Here is a 20858-nt window from a genome sequence, read left to right as displayed (position 1 = left end):
CACACTGGCCAGGCTCCAGAGAAATTCTTAACTGTTGTCTCCTACCGTTTTGAATGCCTCAAGAATTGTTTGCTGTATTTTGTATACATTTCTGAAAAAGGTTGATTTCTCCTGTGGGGTTTTTATAAATTACTAATTTTTAAATCTAGTGCTCTTTTGGAAACCAGTTCTTTCTTCTAGTCAAATTATCCAGAAAATTTAATATGTCAAACAGGTGTTCATGTATTTTTAGATGAGTATGTGATATGCTCATACCCATGGCCCAATGTAATATGTTGTTGTTGTTTTTTTAAAGAATAATTTATTGATTTTTAGAGAGAGAGAAATGTCAGTGAAACCTTGATCAGCTGCCTCCTGCATGCCTTCTACCAGGGATCAAGCCCAAAACCTGGTCACGTGCCCTGACCAGAATCGAACCTGCAACCGTTCGGTGTGCATGACGACACCTAGCCAACTGAGCCACACTGACCAGGTCCCTTTTTTAAAATTTATTTATTGACTTTAGAGAGAGGGAGAATGAGGGAGAGAGAGATTTGTTTTTCTACTTATTTATGCATTCATTGGTTGCTGCTTTTACGTGCCCTGATGGGGGATCAAACCCGCAACCTTGGCATATTAGGATGATGCTCTAACCAACTGAAATACCCATCCAGGACTCCAATGTAATATATTTTCAGGTTCCTAAGTTATTTGCTGAGGTTGCTAGCCAATTATTTTTCCTACTAATTTACATATAATTAAATTTAATAACTGAATTTATTCTTCTGGGTTATTGACTGACCTCAACAGTGCTTTAAAATAATAATTCATTACTTTGTAGCTCTTTAAACTTCACAGTCTATGCAGCAAAACTATAGTGTAATCATCTGGATTTTACAACTGGGGAAACAGGCCTAGGCCTGGAGAGAGGTTTGGTAATTTGCCCAAGGTTATACAACTGACAGATGGTAATGATGATTTCTGGTGTCTCTGGCTTCAGAGATCTTTGGTTTTTATAATAATGTACTGGAAATTGTTGTAAATCAGATTATATGTTTATGAAAACAATAGTGAAGAATTGAAATTTTTGAGGAATTGACCACAGTGGTGGTCTTCTCCACTTTCTAAATTGAAATGATTTTTTTATCCTCACCCGAGGACAATTTTCCAGTTTTATTTTTGTTCAGTTAGAGTGGGAGGAAGAGAGAGAGAGAGAGAGAGAAACATCGACGTGAAAGGGACACATTGAGTGGTTGCCACCCACACGACCCAATCAGGGCTGGGGACAAACTGCAACTGAGGTACATTCCCTAAGTGGGAACTGAGCCTGGGTCTCTCTGGACCACAGGCCGACACTCTAACCGCTGAGCCAAACCGGCCAGGGTGAAATAAGTTTTAACTATACAAATGAAATGACACCAATAATCCCCCAGAATGTCCATTTCTTTTTGGATAGGTTTTTTTCTCCAGAGACATTTGTCTGAATTGTTTAGGATAATAGTACAATTAGTTTATTTGGAGTGAGTAAGGGAGAGGGGGGCAGAGATTAAATGTTGTATTTATTTGGTGATGGGGCAGACTGGTTTTGTTCATAGATAGAAGCTATCCAGTATGGCTCTATCTGCCAAATATACCTTTTTTTGGCTGGGCCAGGTGAGATCAGCATGATATGTTTTAAATTTAGAAAGTCCAAATTATAAGCAGGTATGTTACTTGTGTTGTGTGGTAGGGCTATAATTAATAGCTCCACTTAGTGACATTAGACCATCTAGAAAGGGATAATGTTAAATGCAGTGCACAAGGTAAATGTTGGTTGGAGAGATCTGGAACAGAGAGATAGGAACATCTACCATATGCAGTTTAATAATCAGAGCCAGATGTGAAAAAGTAGGGCTAGGATGAGTAGTAGTACAGTCTACTGCCAAAGAGCCCTGGCCCTGTAGCTCAGTTGTTTAGAGTGTTGTCCTAATACACCAAGGTTGAGGGTTCTATCCCCAGTCAGGACACACACAAGAAGCAACCAGTGAATGCATAAACAAATGGCACAACAGATCATTGTTTCTCTCTGTCTAAAATAAATTACAATGTGTGTGTGTGTGTGTATACTGCCAAAGATAAAATTACTTTTTAAATTTTTTTTAGCTTAGGGGAGAGGGAGGCAACGAAAATACACCTGGGGGGGGAAAGGGGGAGATGTAGGAATGTGTTTGAGTGTGTGTGTGTGAGAGAAAGAATTTTCAAGATAAAATTACTTTAAAATTGGTTGATATCTAGTCTAAATGGGAAAAGTCAGACAGAATTTATAACTTCAGTCTGTATAATCCTTGTGTTAATAATTGATTTGTTCATCAGAAACTTTGGATCCACTAACTTGAGTAATATATTTCATTAAATTAAAATTTTTTTTATCCCTTTATTGATTTTAGAGAGAGAGGAAGTGAGAGGTAGAGAGAGATAGAAACATCAGTGAGAGAGAACATCGATTGCCACCTCCTGCATGCCCCACTGGGGATCGGGCCCATAACCTGGGCATGTGTCTTGACCAGGAATTGAACAAGCGTTCAATTCTTGTTGGTGCATGGGTCAACACTCAACCTCTGAACCACACTGGCTGGACTCATTACATTTTTTTTTTTTTTTTTATCCTCACCCGAGGACATTTTTCCATTTTTTGTACAGATAGAGTGGGAGGGAGAGAGAGGTAGAGAGAGAGAGGGAAACATCGATGTGAAAGAGACACATCGAGTGGCTGCCACCCGCACGATCAACCAGGGCCGGGGACAAACTGCAACCGAGGTACATGCCCTTAGTGGGAACCGAACCCGGGTCTCTCCGGACCGCAGGCGGACGCTCCAACCGCTGAGCCAAACCGGCCAGGGCTCATTACATTTTTAAAAGAAATTGTATTGCATTTTAATAGTCATAGGAAGATGGAAGATATAACCTTTTTAGGGTCTTAAATATTATGTTTTGCTATTTGAGATTGTGGGCTATTGATTGTGATCTTTAAAGAATTGTCCCAATAATTTCTTGTTCTCTAGCTTTCATTTTCCTTGTTAATTACCATCTAATTAATCATTGGAAAAGGTACAGCTGGGGGATTCCTAAATCAGCATTTACATGGATAAATTTAGGGTAATCTCTGTCTCTATATTTAAATGATTACCACAACTAAATTTGCAATATCAGAAGTTTCCTCATTTGTCCTGTGCTTGGAAGCAAAATTCTTGACCTGTAAGAAATAAGAACTACTGGGTATTTTATTGAGATGCAGGTCAGCCAGGTTCTAATCATTTGTAATTAGACCTGCTAGGAATTGAAGCTTTTTAAAATATTTTATTTTTATTTTTTGAGAAAGAAGAGACAGTTGAAGGGAATTCAGCTGGCTGTATGTATACATGTGTGCATTTAAAAATCTTTAACACACCCAGCCAGCGTTGCTCAGTGGTTGAGCGTCAGTCTATGCACCAAGAGGTTGCCGGTTTGATTCCCGGTCACAGCATATGCCCAGGTTGTGGGCCCGATCCCCAGTGGGGGGCATGGAGAAGGAGGCCAGTGGATATTCTCTTTCATCGATGTTTCCATCTCTTTCCCTCTCCCTCTAAAATCAATAAAAAAATTTTTCTAATCTTTAACACATCTTTTTAGAAAAATGAATTTGCTTCTTGTGTGATCCCTTTGAACTTACATTTCTTTTTTTTTTTAATCCTCACCCGAGGACTTTTTTGCATTTCTCTTCAGATAGAGTGAGAGGTGGGGGGCGGGGGGGGGGGGAGAGAGACATCAACTGGTTGCCACCCACACAACCCCAACGGGGGCCAGGGACAAACTGCAACTGAGGTACGTTCTCTTAGTGAGAACTGAACCCAGATCTCTCTGAACCACGGATTGACGCTCTAACCGCTGAGCCAAACTGGCCAGCGCCATTTGTGATCAGCATAAATGAAAAGCTATATTTCAATTCTGAAAGCAGGTAGTATTTAGAAAGGAAGAATTAATTTAGACAATGAAATAAGTATTCCAAGCAATCATCATTAAAGTAAATATTAGGAATGCTCTAACATTGAATCTGTGAATTTTCACTAGAATGACCATATGTTCTAGTTTATGCCTTTTGCCGTGGCATAATTACTGTCAGCTCTCTCTTTTACTCTCAAAGTGCCCTGGTTTGTATGATACATTATTTGTATGATCATCCTAACTCTAATGGGAGTTGAGAGATCTAAATGAGGTTTTAAAAGCAGGGTAAAGCAGAAAAAAAAAACTTCTTCTCAAATCCCCGTTGAGGCCTTTAGATAATCAGATGCGGTACTGACTATTTTTGGAAGGAATGATCTGGTTAAGCCTTAGTTCATCAGAATGACTTGGAAAAAATTTGGGAGGAGGGTAGAGAAGCAAGAAATGAAATATCACTACCACCAGTACTTCTACACTTTATGCCCTAGGGATTTGAAATCACATTTTATATTCATTTCATTTGCCCTCACGCTCTCGCTCGCTCTCTCTCTCTCTCTCTCTCTCTCTCTCTCACTCTCACTCACTCTCTTGTCCAGTACAGCATTTAAAAGGGACAAATGGATTTAGAGTAAAAAGTAAACCACTTAACCTTCTCAAAAACAACCACTATTTCTAATTATGTTTGTCCTTTTGGAGACACATAATACATATACGAGCATCGTTCTTTTTAATCCTTACCCAAACTAGGAAATTAGGTTTGGTACAATAATATTAACTAAACCATAGATCTTATTTGAATTTTACCACTTTTCATCTAATGCCCTTTTTCTGTCCTAGGATCCATCTAGGATTCTACATTGATTGCATTTAGTTATTTTTATTTTTTTGGCTTTAATCTGTAGTAGTAGCCTGTCCACGTCTTTTGTGAAAACTAGAAGGTTTTGACTAATTCTGCTTTCAAAAGAATATTGTTTCAGAATTATGGAAGCAAGGTTACTATTTTTTTTTTAATCTTTGGGTTTTGTAGTATAATACAGTGGTGGGAATATGGAACTAAGAATCAGAAGCCTTTGTGAATTGATGACAATCTCTGTATTTTCTTATTTATAAAATGTAATGGTTTAAAAAAAATTCCCAAATCCTGTACACTTGAGTCTTCACTGAATGCCATCTATAGGTTCTTGGACTTGAAGCAAAACAACCTATAAAGAAACCAATTTTATCATTGACCAGCAATTTTCAACTGATGTGCCGCAAGAATTTTCAAAACATATGGTACCTACCTGTCTCTTTTCCCTTAGATTGCCAAATAAAAAATGACAGCCCTGGCCGGTTTGGCTCATTGGTTAGAGCACCGGCCCATGGACCAAGGAGTTGCTGGTTTGCTTCTGGTCAAGGGCGTATACCTCTGTTGCAGTTTGTCCCTGGCCCTGGTTGGAGGCCATGCAGGAGGCAACCAGTTAATGTGTCCCTCTTACATCGATGTTTCTGTCTCTCTCTCCCTCTCACTCTATTTGAAGGTAATTAGAAAACTATCCTCAGGTGAGGATTAAAAAAATAATCCTGTTAAATCCTTTCTGTAAACATATTAGGTGGTGATTACATAAATATATATATGTTTTAAAATTCATAGATCTGTATATCAAAATAAAATAGTTTTTAAAATTAAAATAAACAGTCTCGCCAGTTTGGCTCAGCGGTTAGAGCGTTGGCCCGCAGACCAGAGTTGAGGGTTCAGTCCCTGGCCTTGGTCCAGGTAGTGTGGGAGGTAGCCAGTTGATGTGTCTCATGTCTATGTTTCTATGGTCGCCCCCCCCCCCCCGCCGCCGCCCACTCTTTTGGAAGATAAATGGAAAAATATCCTGGGTAGGATTACAAAACAAAAACAAAAACAGGCATAGCTCTAGAATACATAAGAAGCTGGTGCTAGAGGTAAAATTATCTTTGATAATGATACATTTTGAGACAACTCTCTTGATTTAAAACATAGTTGTCCTGCCCTGCCAGTTTAGCTTAGCAGTAGAGCGTTGGCCCTCGGACCAATGACTCTCGGGTTAGATTCTGGCCAAGGGCACGTACCTCGGTTGCAATTTGTCCCCGGCCCTGGTCCGGGTTGTGCAGGAGGCAACCAATCAATGTGTCTTTCTCACATTGATGTTTCTTTTTCTCTCTCCTTCCCGCTCTGTCTGAAAATAAAAATGGAAAAATATCCTCAGGTGAGAATTAAAAAAAAGATTTGCTTTGTTCATTGTCCTGCAGACTGAAGGGTTGCAGGTTCCATTCCCAGCCTTTGTTGGAGTTGTGTGGGAGGCAACCAATGGATGTGTGTCTCTCCCATTGGTGTTTCTCTTCCCCTCTCTCCCTCCCTTCCTCTCTCCCTCCCTTCCTCCCTCTCTTCCACATTCTAACAACAACAACAAAAATCAACAGAAAAATATCCTCAGGTGAGGATCTACAACAACAAAAAAGATTTGCTGTTTTGTTTTGAGAAACCCACTCCTTTCCTGTTACTCCTTTCTTCTTTTGGAAAGATTCACCAAACAGTTGTTTTTTTTTTTTTAATTTTTATAGTGGTAAAATACACACAAAATTTATCACATTATCTATATTAAAGTGTACAGTTCAGTGACATTAGGTACATTGATGATGTTTCAGGACCATTGTCACCACCACTATTTAGTTCCAGAACTTTTTCATCAATAACACAGTTTTAGCACCTAACTGCCCTATAGTATTTAGCCATTATATTGAATTTGAGGAGTTATAAGAGGTAAATAAGATTCAGTTCTTGTCCTAACAGACTTCACAGACTGATGAGAGAAACAAGTATACATATATTTACAATACAGTGTGGCAAATTATGTTACAGCTCTCCATGGTTAAAGTTTATTTATTCAACTAAAAGTTTACCTTGAAAAAGTAAAGTCTCTTTTTGTTAAGTTAGCATTCAAATTATTATACCACTCTACACTGAATTTAGGTTAGACTGAAATCTAGTCTTTTGACTTTGGTCAGTTCAGGACTCACAAATCCTCATGCCCTTTACTTTGTAACAAGAAGGGAACCAGAAAATTGACATTCTGGTTCAAAGCCAAATTACTAGTTCTTCCCTTTTAGTGGAGCAGGGAGACCAGAAAAAAAAAAGACCATGATGAGAGAGAACATCTAGCTGTCTGCACCTATCTTTATCTTTAATTAAGTTGTTTTGATTTATTCTAGTTTCAGTGGTATCTTGCCTGATTATAGTCAAATATGGCATTATATGGGCATGTTTATCTCTTTTGGCAAATCATTTGAAGGATAGCTGCATTTTGGATAATGTGTCAAGAGATTGTGTTTTTGAATTCCTTAAATCTTGGGAGTTAAGTCTTGATGATTTAAAATGAAATGTTGGGCCCTGACCACTTGGCTCAGCGGTTAGAGCATTGGCCTGCGGTCCAGAGAGTCCCGGGTTCAGTTCCCACTAAGGGCACATACCTTGGTTGCAGTTTGTCCCCAGCCCCGGTTGGGATTGTGTGGGTGGCAGCCAGTTGATCGATCTCTCTCTCTCTCTCTCTCTCTCTCTCTCTCTCTCTCTTCCTCTCACTGTATCTGAAGATGAATGCAAAAATGTCCCCGGGTGAGGATAAATAAATAGAATGGAATGTTTGCCTGGCCAGTGTGGCTCTGTGGATTGAATGTCATCCCATGGACTAAGAGGTCCTGGTTCAATTTGTGGTCAGGGCATGTGCCTGGGTTGCGGGCTTAACCTCCAGTTGGGGACGTGTGGTGTTTCTCTCTCACATCAGTGTTTCTATCTCTCTCTTCTTTCCTCTCTCTAAAAAAATAATTTAAAAAATCTATATATATTTTAATCCTCACTCGAGGGTATTTTTCCATTTATCTTCAGGTAGAGGGGAGGGGAGGGGGGAGAGAGACATTAATGGGAGAGAGACACATCAACTGGTTGCCTCCCGCAAGACCCTGACCAGAATCAAACCTGAGACTCTTTGGTCCACAGGCTGACCCGCAAACCACTGAGCCAAACCGGTCAGGGCAATAAAAACATTTTCAAAAGATAAAATAAAGCCCTGGCCGGTTTGGCTCAGCGGTTAGAGCATCGGCCTGCGGTCCAGAGAAACCCAGGTTCGGTTCCTGCTAAGGGCATGTACCTTGGTTGCAGTTTGTCTCCGGCCCTGGTTGGGTCGTGCGGGTGGCAGCCACTCGATGTGTCCCTTTCACGTCAATATTTCTCTCTCTCTTCCTCTCTCTGCCTCCCGCTCTATCTGAATAAAAAATGGAAAAATGTCGTCGGGTGAGGATAAAATAAATAAATGAATAAAAGATAAAGTAAAATGGAATGTTTTAGCATTTTCAATAAAAAGCAGGGTTATGAACATTGAACAGTATTATAATACAGGTTTTATTTGCATTCTATTACTGTGACGTATTTTCTTTAGTACAAGATTGTTTGTGAAAAATAAAACATAATACAGCCCTTTGTTTTTAAGATTCTGTAGTCTTGCCCTTGCCGGTTTGGCTCAGCAGTTAGAACATTGGTCTTCGGTCCAGAGAGACACGGGTTCGGTTCCCGCTAAGAGCATGTAGCTCCGTTGCAGTTTGTCCCTGGCCCTGGTTGGGTTGTGCAGGTGGCAACCACTTGATGTGTCCCTTTCAAGTCGATGTTTCTCTCTCTCTCTCTCTCTCTCTCTCTCTCTCTCTCTCTCCCCCTCCCCCTCCCTCCCTCCCTCCCTCCCTCCCACTCTATCTGAACAAAAAATGGAAAAATGTCCTCAGGCAAGGATTAAAAAAAAAAAGATTCTGTAGTCTTCCTAATATAGTCAAAGAAAGTCTATATCCCAAGTGGTTAGTAGTATTTTAGTTAGCAATTTCAATGCTTGTCTCATAGGAAAAAGAGTTTATATTACTAGACTCCTAATAAATTGTTTAGATTTTTATTTTTATTTAGATTTTTTAAAACTCTGAATTTGTGTTACAATTTTGGTTGTCTGCTACAAAATAATGAAAAGTTAAAAATAACTCATTTGATTGCTTTTGAAAAAATAACTGTAGTCTTATTTTTTCAGGGTAATCACTTTGATCAGTATGAAGAAGGACATTTGGAAATTGAACAAGCATCACTTGACAAGCCTATTGAATCGGTAAGATGATCAGTGCTTAATTTTGGGTAATAGCTAGCTAGTTAGGTAGTGTTTGTGTGACACTTGATGTGAATGAAGTTAAATGTATTAATAACTTATAGTATAGTCTAGAGCTGTTTTCTTGCATGCCTGACAGTAATCAAATAGAGTTTGGGATATAATTTAATATTTCATGTGTTGGGATATCAGTCTGAAAAATCTAGAAATAATTTAGAATTTTGATGAAAAAAAGTCATTTGGCCCATACTGATATTCTGTTAAAGATAGCAAGTTAAAAGTTTAGTGTTTTTGTAAATCAAATAAAGGAGTAAAATGTATTTTGATCCTTTAAATGCTTCACCTTTCCTGGGACAACACAATCATGTAATGTTCCATTAGGAATAGTTAAGGACTAACACATTTTACTTACCAGACTTTTGTGAAATATCGTAAATTTGGTTTCTGTAGCTTAAGATATGTCTGGGTTTTGTCACAAGTTAATTCTATCTCTCTACACCATTTAATTTTGGGTATTGACACAAAGCAGTACAACAAGATTTATTTTTTTTGAGTTATTTTTTTTTTAAATCCTAATTTTTTTAACATTGTTTTCATTTTGAGAAGCCCTTTATTTTCAAATTACACAGTCCATTGTTAAAATGTCTAAACTTGTCAGTATTGTCAGTATTTAATATTTGTGCTTAAGTGTACATATTTCAGGGTTTCAGTGAGTTATTTCAGCTTGCGTGAAAAAATGATCAAAGAGGGAATCTTAATCTTCATAACAGTCAAGACATCCCCTCTCTCCTTTTAAGAAACACTAGCTTCTTCTCCTCCCTCAGGAAAATAAGGCAATTTAGGGAGCACAGATATTTGAACTTTAGTTTTATTTTCACAACTGTAACATAGTAAAGGATCAACATATATTTGTGTTCCTAAATTAGGTTGGTGTTGTGTGTTTGTGTGTGTGTTTAGATGTTTACAGAAATTTACACAACTTGGGGTGTTCGACATTTTTCTTCCACAGCAGTTGGCCCATATTAGCTAAGCAGCCATGATCTGGTTTGTATTGCACGGTCTGCCTTTTTTTAATTTCTTCTCTAGGGTTTCTTTCTCCCCCACTTCCCCTTATTTCTGTTCTTCTGGTCCAGTGAACACTGCATATAGTACCTTCTGTCTTAACGTGCTGGCATGATGCTAGACTTAGGCATGGCAGTAATTGATGACGCATGTGATAATGCTGCAGAGGGAGAATTCATATCTGATGTACTGAAAGTCCAGTCTTGTGTTTTGACTAAAGGATAAATTGCCAAGCCCCTTTTGTTCGGGTAAAAAAAAAAATCACTGAAATTTTGCCTTGTTCTGTATCAGTTTTCTATTTTAATTTAAACATTTTTTTGGTCAAAGTTTAAGAACAGAGAACTGTCAGAAGCAAGGCCCAAGTACCCTATTCTACAAGGTACATGTTTGGTTAATATTCTTATACAAGTGATAATTCTGTGGGCACTCTGACTTAACAGTAGCAGGAAATTTAATTATACTAAATTCGCAGCCTTGTTTTTTTATCACTATACTCAAGATTTTTAAAAAGCATTAAATTAAGTGATTATAACATTTCTAAAGCCTTCTTTCAGGGCTAATTTAAAGGGTTTTAGAATATTCATTCCTTTGGCATGTGAGACTAATGCTCTTTTTCCTCTCACACTGTCCAGGATTTTTTCCAGTACATGTCATAGGGAGAATACTATTGGAAGATAATTTGACTGAATAATCATTGTTGAGTCATGTCAGTGTGTAGCAGTAGAATTGATATATGCCTTATTTATTAAATAATAGTGTCTTCTCTATTTAAAATAGCAAATGATACAGCACTCAGACTGAATATTTAATTTTTTAATACGTAAGTGTATGTTCAGAGGTATATATTAATAAATTATACTTCTAATATAAATTTACTCCCAAAATACATAAATATATGCATTATTTATGTTGTGGTAGTTTAGATAGGAGGAGGAGGAGGAGGAGCTTCATAGCCTACATTATTATATTAGATAAAGGCAGGACACACAAGATAGGGGAATTTTATTTCTGTTATCAGATCATTTGGGGATAAATTTAAAAATTTTAAAGACACTCTTAAACTGATTGGCATTAAAGTAGGTAGTGTGGTATTCCACCCCACACCCCAAAAATAGAAGTGCCCTATAACCTAAGGAATGCCCATCAAGTACATATATATTAGTTTTATGACTGGCTGGCTATTTTGAGCTGTCTTGTTCTTAGGGGGGCAGTGGTTGCTTCTAACACAAAGAAAGTATCTGCTGAATTAAAATCTTTCTCTGCAGCAATATCTATTGAGAGGTGCTGACTGTTTTGCTACAGCATGCAACTCAAAAGTGGCTGGAAACACGCAGCTTTGGGAGTCTACAGATCATTGCAGGAGCTAAAGGTCTAGTCATTTTTTTTATTTAACAAAGGTAATCTGCAGCAGCTGGTAACCGTGGAAGTCTGCACAGGTTTGTGCCAAGAATATGCCTGTTTGAAGGGTTATTGTGAGTATAGGATTAAACTCTTTTTGTTTTGTAATAGGGTAAATTTGTTGCAAATGAGCAAGATGGGAAATGAGATACAAAGATGCAGTGATGCATTATGCTTTCAGTAAACTTCTGAAGCTTAAATTTGTTAGTGAAATGATACAGATATTTTCATTTCAATCAGGAAATGTTGAAAAATCTTAAAAATCTAACATTTGTAAAGTATTTAATAATCTTTGAAATAAACTTATATTTCAACCAACCAAATGTTTTTCAGTAGAATTTCTGGTCAAGAATAAAATACTATTCTAAGATAATTATGAAAGAATCACTAGACAATTTGATTATATGAATTAGAGAGAAGGTGGACAGTATTAACATTTTACCCTTATTACAAAAACTTTTTAGAACTTGATTTTTAAGTTATTGCTTAATAAAATTTTCATATCCTAGCCTAATTATGACCTCCACATACTTAAAGATAAACTATTTAGAAAACAAGTAAAACGATCTAAAACCATAGATAGCCCAGTCTAGGATTCCACCATAGTTCCAAGAACTGATCAGTGTGATTTAGGATATATGGTCTTTTATGACCTTTACCACAGTCAGATGGGAGAAGTCAGATGGGAGAGAGTGATTATAAGCTATTCATAAGGCAAAATGCCTGCTTCATAGACTTAAAATATGTTGTCATTGTTGCAGTTGGAAGTAAAACTACCCATCAACCATTAGTTGGTCTTTGTTCTTCTGCCTGACTGATTAAAATCCTATGTTTATAGTTGTCAGGTTGACCAAGCAGGTTTTTACAATTAATGTAAGTTTTTAAACTCTAGTTGCTGATGTTTACTTGCTCACTAGGGACTTAGAAGTGTATGTGTAATTGGGTTTTGTCCTGTTAAATATCTGTTTAGATCTGTGGACTCCACTAGTTCCAAACTGTAACTCTGTAAGACTGCTGATTTGACATTTAGCAGTGACCATATGTGGACTGCACTATAAATAATGTGCTTCTTGGAGCTGAATGGTGTAGCATTACTATATGGCTTTTCTCTCTAGTCTTCATTGTGTCATCTGTAGTGAGCTATGTAGATTTTTCGTTTTGGGAATTTTTACAACTTGTTTGCATGGGTTCACCTTAGTAGCATTTGGTTTTTGCTTATAGTCTTTAATACACAATCAGCAAAACTTACACTCCACTCAAGAGACTTAACCATTTTTGTCACTGTTTAATATAGACTAAATGGTATATATTGAATGTGGCTGTCAACTAAAAGCAAATTCAATGTGGAATTAATATTTATTCAGTCTTGACATAATTGTAGTGTAGTTTCTCATGAGATGTGATTGATATTCTATTTCTTGCTATAAAAATTTTGAATAAGCCCCATACAAGAAAGTAAATTTTTATCTGTGTTTTGGCAGAATTGTTTATAAAAACACTTTTTTTCTCTCAAAGATCTTATTTAAAAACTTTATCTTCACACAAATTAGAGGGGAACAAAGGATAAAAATGCATTTTAATTATACATTTAAGTTTTGAACTAGAAAAAAATGTTGTAAAAGCTAACTGAGCCCGGCTGGTGTGGCTCAGTAGTTGAGCGTCGACCCATGCACCAAGAGGTTGCCAGTTGGATTCCCAGTCAGGACACATGCCCAGGTTGTGGGCCAAATCACCATTGGGGTTCATGTAGGAGGTGGCCAGCCGATGTTTTCTCTCATCGATGTTTCTATCTCTTTCTCCCTCTCCCTCTCCCTTCCTCTCTCTAAAATCAATAAAGAAAAACAAAATTTTTTTTTTAAAAAGAAGCTAACTGAGGTAATCTTGGTAAAAATAGTTTGGATTTTCATCTCAGCTTCATGATTTATCCAGAATTAAGAAGAACTTCATGCCTAACCCGAGAAAATGCCACCCTACCACCATTTCGGAGTCTTGAGTGTAGAGAGTAAACTAGTAGGTTGTGGAAAACCAGCTTTTTGCCTACCACCCTTGGGCAGAGTTCAGTTGCTTTATTAATTATTTTAAAATTAGTATTTCCCTGTAGTTCTTCCATGTGCATTGAAATTAGATTATCATGCCCCTTTGCTAGTCATAAGCCAGACTGTTAAAAAAAGAAAGAAAAGTCCATTTATTTTTGCTTCTATGAGATTATAATTAAATATAAAATTATATATTCATTTTTTTTTAATCCTCACCTGAGGACATTTTTCGATATTTTGTTCAAATAGAGCAAGAGGGCAAGAGAGAGAGAGAGAGAAACATCGACGTGAAAGGGACACATCGAGTGGTTGCCACCCACAGGGCCGGGGACAAACTGCAACTGAGGTGCCCTTAGTGGGAACCGAACCTGGGTTTCTCCGGACCGCAGGCCAACGCTCTAACAGCTGAGCCAAACTGGCCAGGGCTATATATTCATTTTTTAAAGAATATGTATATTTTAATGATTTTTAATCCATTTTTGGAGCATGCGTGAGAGAGAGAAGTGTGAATGTGAGAGTGAAACATCAATTGGTTGCCTCCTGCATTCCCCCTACCGGCTATCTAGCCTATAATCTGGGCATATACCCTGACCAGGAATTGAACCGGCAACCTTTTGGTATACAAGACGACGCCCAGTCAACTGAACCACACTGGCCAGGGTCAAATTATATATTCTATTTAAAAATTAAAAACTGAAAGATATTCTAATCACTATTATAATGATTGAAATAGTAATTGTTACTATTTTTGAAGTTAATTTAGTGCTCATTGCTCTTTGGGCTATAAATAACACCCCTGAGAATAATTGGCAAAAATCACAGCCCTAAACAGAGAGAGTTGATTAATTATTTTCACAGGCTGGCGATTGAATCTCTTGTTCTTTTACAGTGAAAGTTCAATTAACATTTTGATCTTTTCAGAGGTAGACAAGTTGTTTTGGTGTACTTTGTATAAGGTATTTTGGTGTGCCTACTGTGTTACCCATCTTTAAACCTATTGGATTTTTGACAAGTGTTTATAAAACCTTTTTTTTTTTTTTTTTGGTAGGAAAAGGAACCATACTGAATACTAGCCCTTTCTGCAGAGTCATAGAGCTGCCTATTTTCCTCCAAAAGCAGGTAGTCTGAAATGATAGGAAGGGTCCTGATTTTCTGTATTAGTCATTTACTTAATCTAGAAGGTGAGTCTAAGAGGTTCTTGGATATATGTTGTTCTGTTGCCTTTTTTTTTCTTTTTTATTCCTCACCTCAGGATATTTTTCTACTTATTATCAGATAGAGTGGGAGGGAGGGAGAGAGAGCGACAGAGAGAAACATCGCCACATGCACTGGTTGCCTCCCACACTACCTGACAGGGCAGGGGACAAATCACAACCAAGGTACGTGCCCTTGACCAGAATCGAACCCACGACTCATTGGTCCAAACCAGCCAGGGCTGTTGTTTTTTTCTAATCACAAGGACATAGAGTAGGATGTTAATAATTTTAATATAGCTCCTGACATTTTATTCTCTATTTATACTTAGGAAAGTGGATTTAATTAAAGAACAGTTTTCCCCTAAAGTTTTAGAAGAGAAAGCCACTACCATTTAGTATCAATAGCTTTTTTGAAAAGGTGACAGCCATCTTGAGTGGTTTTGTAAAAGTGGTGCTAATGTGTATAACCCGAAATTTTTCTTTTTTTCTCCCTCTCCCTTTAACATTTGCTTTTCCTTTCACTGTTGTCAGTCACAACACGCTGCTCTTGAACCTCTCAGCTGATCTTGACTCGTGAATTTACTTATGCTTTCACTCTTTAGTAAATACATTAATTGCAAGCAGTGAATTGAAAACAAGACAAAAAAAAAAAAAAAACGACCATTAGTGAATGGACAGTTTCTTACTTTGTGTTACATTTAACTGTTCTTTTGACAGCCCAGTTTTTAAAGCCAGGTTCGTATGGAAATGCTTTCACTCCACTTGCACTGCTTTTGGAAATAGCATACTGCTTCATCTGTCTGTTTATTTTAGTGCATTCATAATATAACACAGTCAGCATAATGTCTCATCTCCACTTAGCCAAAGATTGAGTTTTCTTACATAAAAAAGGGGGCAGCAATTTTTGTCAGCATAGTTTAATACTCTAAATCTCTGTGCCAAGTACAGTTATATCATTAGTCTATTAAAAGACTAAACAATAAATTAATCAACTACATAATCTTAGAGTCTTTCTGCTTTCTTTGTCCTTTCTATAGTTATTCAGTTGTAGGAGTTATGATATAAAATAAGGATTTTATGTACAGGTAAGTTTATTTTCATAGTATAATAAAGGCCTCTTTACCTTTTCATTTTTTTGCTAACATTGATTGGACTTAGACCTAATTTTAATTTTTTTAATTTTTACAATGAGGTTATTTATAAATACTTAGATACGCAGTACTGGTTAAGGGGATGCTTTTCCTGACAGTTCATTTGGGAGGAGAGAAGGGAAGAAGAGGCAGCAGTGTTAGATTAAGTGTTTGTGATGTTTAATAACATGGAAGTCATCAACTGGGGTAACACATAACCATAGCATTTTCTTTCTTTCTCTTTCTTTCTTTCTTTCTTTCTTTCTTTCTTTCTTTCTTTCTTTCTTTCTTTCTTTCTTTCTTTCTTTCTTTCTATGTTTTTATTGATTTTTTTGCAGAGAGAGGGAGAGACAGAAACATTGATGTGAGGAAGAAACAATCAGCTGCCTCCTGCACGCCCCCTACTGGGGATTGAGCCCACAATTCAGGCATGTGCCCAGACCCAGAATCAAACCAGGACCTCTCTCTCAGTTCATGGGGTGACACTCTATCCACTGAGCCACTCCAGCTGGGCCATATCATTTTCTAATTCTTTCAGTTCATAACAAAAAAATTTCTATCGACCTTTTATGTTCCATAATGATTTTGTGTGTGTGAGAGAGAGTGTGTATAGTTTAAAACAGCAGTATCTTTTGTTTTAGAAACAAGTTTTTCATTCTTTTACTTCATTTTTATTTTTAAAAAAGTCTCCTGATCTCTTTTTTTCCCATCAATAAAATAATCAACTTCTCAGCCCAGTTTTCCAGTTTATATGCTGTCATAAACTTGTAGTAGGAAATTGTCCTTAAAAAAAAAAAAAAACGGCCCTGGCCAGTTTGGCTCAGCGGTTAGAGCGTCGGCCTGCGGTCCGGAGAGACCCGGGTTCGGTTCCCGCTAAGGGCACGTACTTCGGTTGCAGTTTGTCCTCGGCCCTGGTTGGTCGTGCGGGTGGCAGCCATTCGATGTGTCCCTTCACGTCGATGTTTCTCTCTCTCTCTCCCTCCCACTCTATCTGTACAAAAAATGGAAAAATATCCTCGGGTGAGGATTAAAAAAATAAATAAAAAAAACAAAAAAAACGTTATTGGGGAGGCTTAACCTTTCTCTCCTGACTTTGTGTCAGAGAAAGTAATAGTAAAAATTTTTTCTTTCTCTGTAACTCCAAAGAGCATTTTTTATTGATATGAAGCTAAAGATAAAAAGCAGTTGCATATGAGATGTTTGATTTTTATATAGAGATTTATGGTTTTGTTAGCTTTATAAATTGATTTTAGGAAATATGAGATTATTTTCAAATGGTGATAGCAGATTAGGACTATAAATTGCATTTTAATAGATACAGAACACTTTGTATCTATAATTTTTAAATGTATTCCTTGGAATAAGTAGCATCATTTAATTTGACATAGTTAATAGTTTTTTAGCCTTGTTTCTATACTGGCCATTATTTTTGAAAAGTAAAAATGTTTGCAAAGGTTTCTAAGATCTTGACTCCTTACACAAAAGCTGACATTTAATTGTTGTTTCTGGTGTCTTTTCTTACAATTTACATAGAAATACCTTTTCTGGTGTGCTCCTAGGAAGATGAGACATTATGTATATTGGTTTTTCCCCCTACATGCACTAATGGTTCTTTACTGTTAACTTATTGCTAGGCCTGTTTCATTCTAACATTTTAGCATTTTTGTTAGATTACATGTTGAAATGCATCACTCAGTCTGTGCTTGAGCTCATTTTATTTTTCTGTTTAATCGATTTAATTTCTTGTTTTACTAACCTCACTGTTTTTTCAGTTTAATATTGGCTGCATGCTAGTTAAATATTTATATTTTATATATATATATATAAACCAATCAAGTCTAGCCTGGATTTTGCTCTGATTGTGTTTTCATTTCTAGTGGTGGGGCAGTCTTACACTTACAACTTACTTTGTATCATGAAAGCCTGACACACAAACAAAATAACTAAACACAACGTAGATTTTCTTTAAAAAAAAAAAATCTTAAAGTGGTGCTGTCTAGGTGGTGGATATGATTGTATAAGTACCTTGATTTTATGCCTTTTTAATGTTAGTTTTAAACTTCATAAATGTATTCTTCCCTCTTTTCCCCTTCCCCTTTTCCTCTTTTTTAAAATGTATGTACAAAAGTTGCCTAGCACACCATCAGAAAGGACCCTTACCCCCTATATTCTTTCCATATAAAATACTATTCATTATTTCTTTTTACATTAATGTCCCTTTATTGGGCACATTTACCCCCTACTATTAGCACCTTTTTGCATGCATATATGTAGACTTATCTCTTGCTCATCACCTGTTTAAATGTCACTAGGAAGGGAAGAATATATTATTGGAATATTTTTGGTTTGTCTCTCTGTTCTGTCTGTCAGGATAATATTGGACATCGCTTACTCCAGAAACATGGGTGGAAGCTGGGCCAGGGATTGGGAAAATCTCTTCAGGGTAAGTTTTTTTAAATGTACAAAAAGAAAGAAAGAAAGAAAGCAATGCTTCTGATGCAGATCTTGTGCCTGAATATATTTGTTGTCCTTTTTAAAAAAGTGTTTGGGGTTTTTTTCTCCCCTGCCTTTCCCCACTAGAATAGTCTGTTTTTCCTATAACTGTATTTTAAGTCACTACTAAGCTAATGATTTGTAAGAGTAAGCTGCTATGTCATGAATACTTTCCAGTAAAAAATATTGTATATGGCTCAACCTGTTTTAAAACTTTTTGGTGGAAGTGATTGGTGGGTGGAATAAAAGAAATACATAGCAGCAGGGTGTGCTTTGTGTCATTTAGTGATGTTGTATTGTGGCTTCGGTATTATAAATAGAAACGTTCAACAAGAGAGTCTAATTTTTTGCACTACCCCCACCCCCATCCCATCCTCCCCGAAGCTGGTTATTGCCTTGGCTCTTTTTCTCTGCAATCATATTCTATGTAGTAGTAGAGAGAAAAATTAATCCATTTAATATGAAACATAAGTGGAAGCAGAAGTTTCCTATGGCTTTCTGAGCAGAGAGGCCATTTCTCAGGTTCTGATCAAGCTGTGGAAAACGTATGGCTTCAAGTTTACATTGCACTTTTTTTTCCCTTCTTTTAACTATACTAATCATTTGGATAAAAACAAAATACTAATATTTCTACTTTCAAGTTTTGGCTAGTTGGAAACCAGCCAACTTAATTCACCTTTTTGCTCCCTCACATCCAAGCACTATTGTTTATTCTTTGCACATGTGAATACTACCTCAGAAATGATGGGAATCATTGTACACATCTGGTCATGAAAGGTCTCATTTATAAAGGAATTTTTGAAGAGAGCTGTGCTGCTGTTGACTGATTATTTGCATTTTGGAAATGGTTTTCCATGGTTTGAATAGGAAGTCTTAACTCAAGTGTGTGTGTGTGTGTGTGTGTGTGTGTGTGTGTGTAGGGACTCAGAGGACTGATGACTAGGGAAGACTTCACAGTAAAGTCTTAAGGAAGGAGGAATAATAGCTATTACCACATACAAGGTGATTACATTTGGCAGAGTAGGCTTGGCTGGTTGGACTAGAGAATGCCCAGTAGGGCGGTGGATTATATACATTTTTTTTTTTTTTTTTTTTTTAGAAGAACCTCCCAAAATATTTTTTAAATGTTTAACCTTAATATATAAAAGGGAGGAAGGTAAACCAGTTGTTTTGGTTGAAGTAGAGTCCTAGGTTGCCAGGAGTAGTTTGGAAATCATAACTAGAAGACAGTAGTTAGAAATTGGTTTGAATAGGCACAAATCTAATACTTAATGAGTATTTATTATATGCTAAGCACTTAACAAATAATCTCATTTAACACCTACAACAAATCTGTGAGGTAATTATTGTCATTCCTATTTTGCAGAAGAAACAGGTTTAGAGAAGTTTAGAAAGTTGCCCAAGAATAAGCAACCAGTAAACGACAGTATCAGAATTCAAATTGTGGTCTTTCTGACTCCACAACCCTTGCTTTAACTAGTACAATGAATGTGGAAGGCTTTAAGTGCTCTAATTTGGAACTTTATTTTGTAAGCCATGGGCAGTTTTTGATCAGAGGAAAGGCAAGATATAGACTTTATAGCAAGAGATAATAAAATAATGTAACCAAAATTTATTTTACAGACAAAGAAATTTAGGTTTAAGGTTCCAGATATATTAGAATAGTGCTGAGAGCAATTCTAAATTCTCTGATTTGTGATCTATTCTCTCGATTCTGTCAACCAGGACATTTGTGGTACAAGTTAAGTACTAGTCTGATCAAAGTATGTCTGACGAGGAAGACGGAAAATCATTTAGAAAGTTGTTTGGGTTTGAGTTGAGGGCCTAGAATAGATTGATAGCAATGGAAATGGAAAGGAAGGTATAAATATAAAGGATAACACAAATCAACTATGAAGCACAATGTACAGTCAATTTATGCGTGTGTCTAACTAGCAAGCCCCCTGTTCCCTGAATTTAGTGTTAATCATTTGTAATAAGGATTTATTAAGTATTTACTGAGTGTTTGTACATGGATTATCTAACCTAAGTCCTCTTTGTGGTAGGTATCATTCCTCTTTTACAGATGAGGAAATTGACATTCTGAAAAATCCTCTACCCAAGATCTTATAACAAATAAGGGGTAGAATAATGGTGCCAAACCCTATGTTATAATTAGTGTGCTATAATGGATATAAACTGTGTCCTCTAGAAAGATGTGGTGATGGTGGGAAATGCAAGTACTGCAGAATTGAAATATACAGTAGTTAATTCTGGGCTAAAAATTGGAGATAGCTTTGAATGTGTTATTTTTACCTTATGGCACTTGGAACAAGTATATATATTCTTCATGATTAATATAAATTTGTATATATTCACTAGAAACTTGAGGCTACATTGAGTGGTAACCTTTTTTAATGATGGTTGGTAATTGATCATTGGAAAAAAAGGAAATACTGTAATTTCCTCCCTTATTTCTTATACTTTATG

The 20858-nt window shown here is 36.7% G+C and overlaps 1 protein-coding gene across 12 annotated transcripts in view; it reads left to right on the top strand.

Moving 5' to 3' along the window:
• Positions 1–20858, top strand: part of GPATCH8 (G-patch domain containing 8) — an 85048-nt gene that overhangs the window by 15333 nt on the left and 48857 nt on the right. For 3 of the 12 annotated variants that reach the window (XM_036267794.1, XM_036267797.1, XM_036267788.1), the window contains exons 2-4: positions 9003–9077; positions 15484–15501; positions 18267–18339. Coding sequence is in view for 2 of the 12 variants with exons in the window: in XM_036267786.1 (XP_036123679.1) it covers positions 9003–9077; positions 18267–18339 (148 nt within the window). In the remaining 10 variants the exon portion in view is untranslated. Of the gene's footprint in view, positions 1–9002; positions 9078–11401; positions 11506–14618; positions 14752–15483; positions 15502–18266; positions 18340–20858 lie in introns of those variants that run through there. The other 9 variants (XM_036267795.1, XM_036267792.1, XM_036267790.1 and 6 more) reach the window with 5 other exon arrangements.

Source organism: Molossus molossus, unplaced genomic scaffold (assembly GCF_014108415.1).
Source record: "Molossus molossus isolate mMolMol1 unplaced genomic scaffold, mMolMol1.p scaffold_m16_p_19, whole genome shotgun sequence".
Taxonomy (NCBI): Eukaryota; Metazoa; Chordata; class Mammalia; order Chiroptera; family Molossidae; genus Molossus; species Molossus molossus.
Note: the sequence above shows the minus strand (reverse complement) of the source record. Positions and strands in the feature narration are given on the sequence as shown.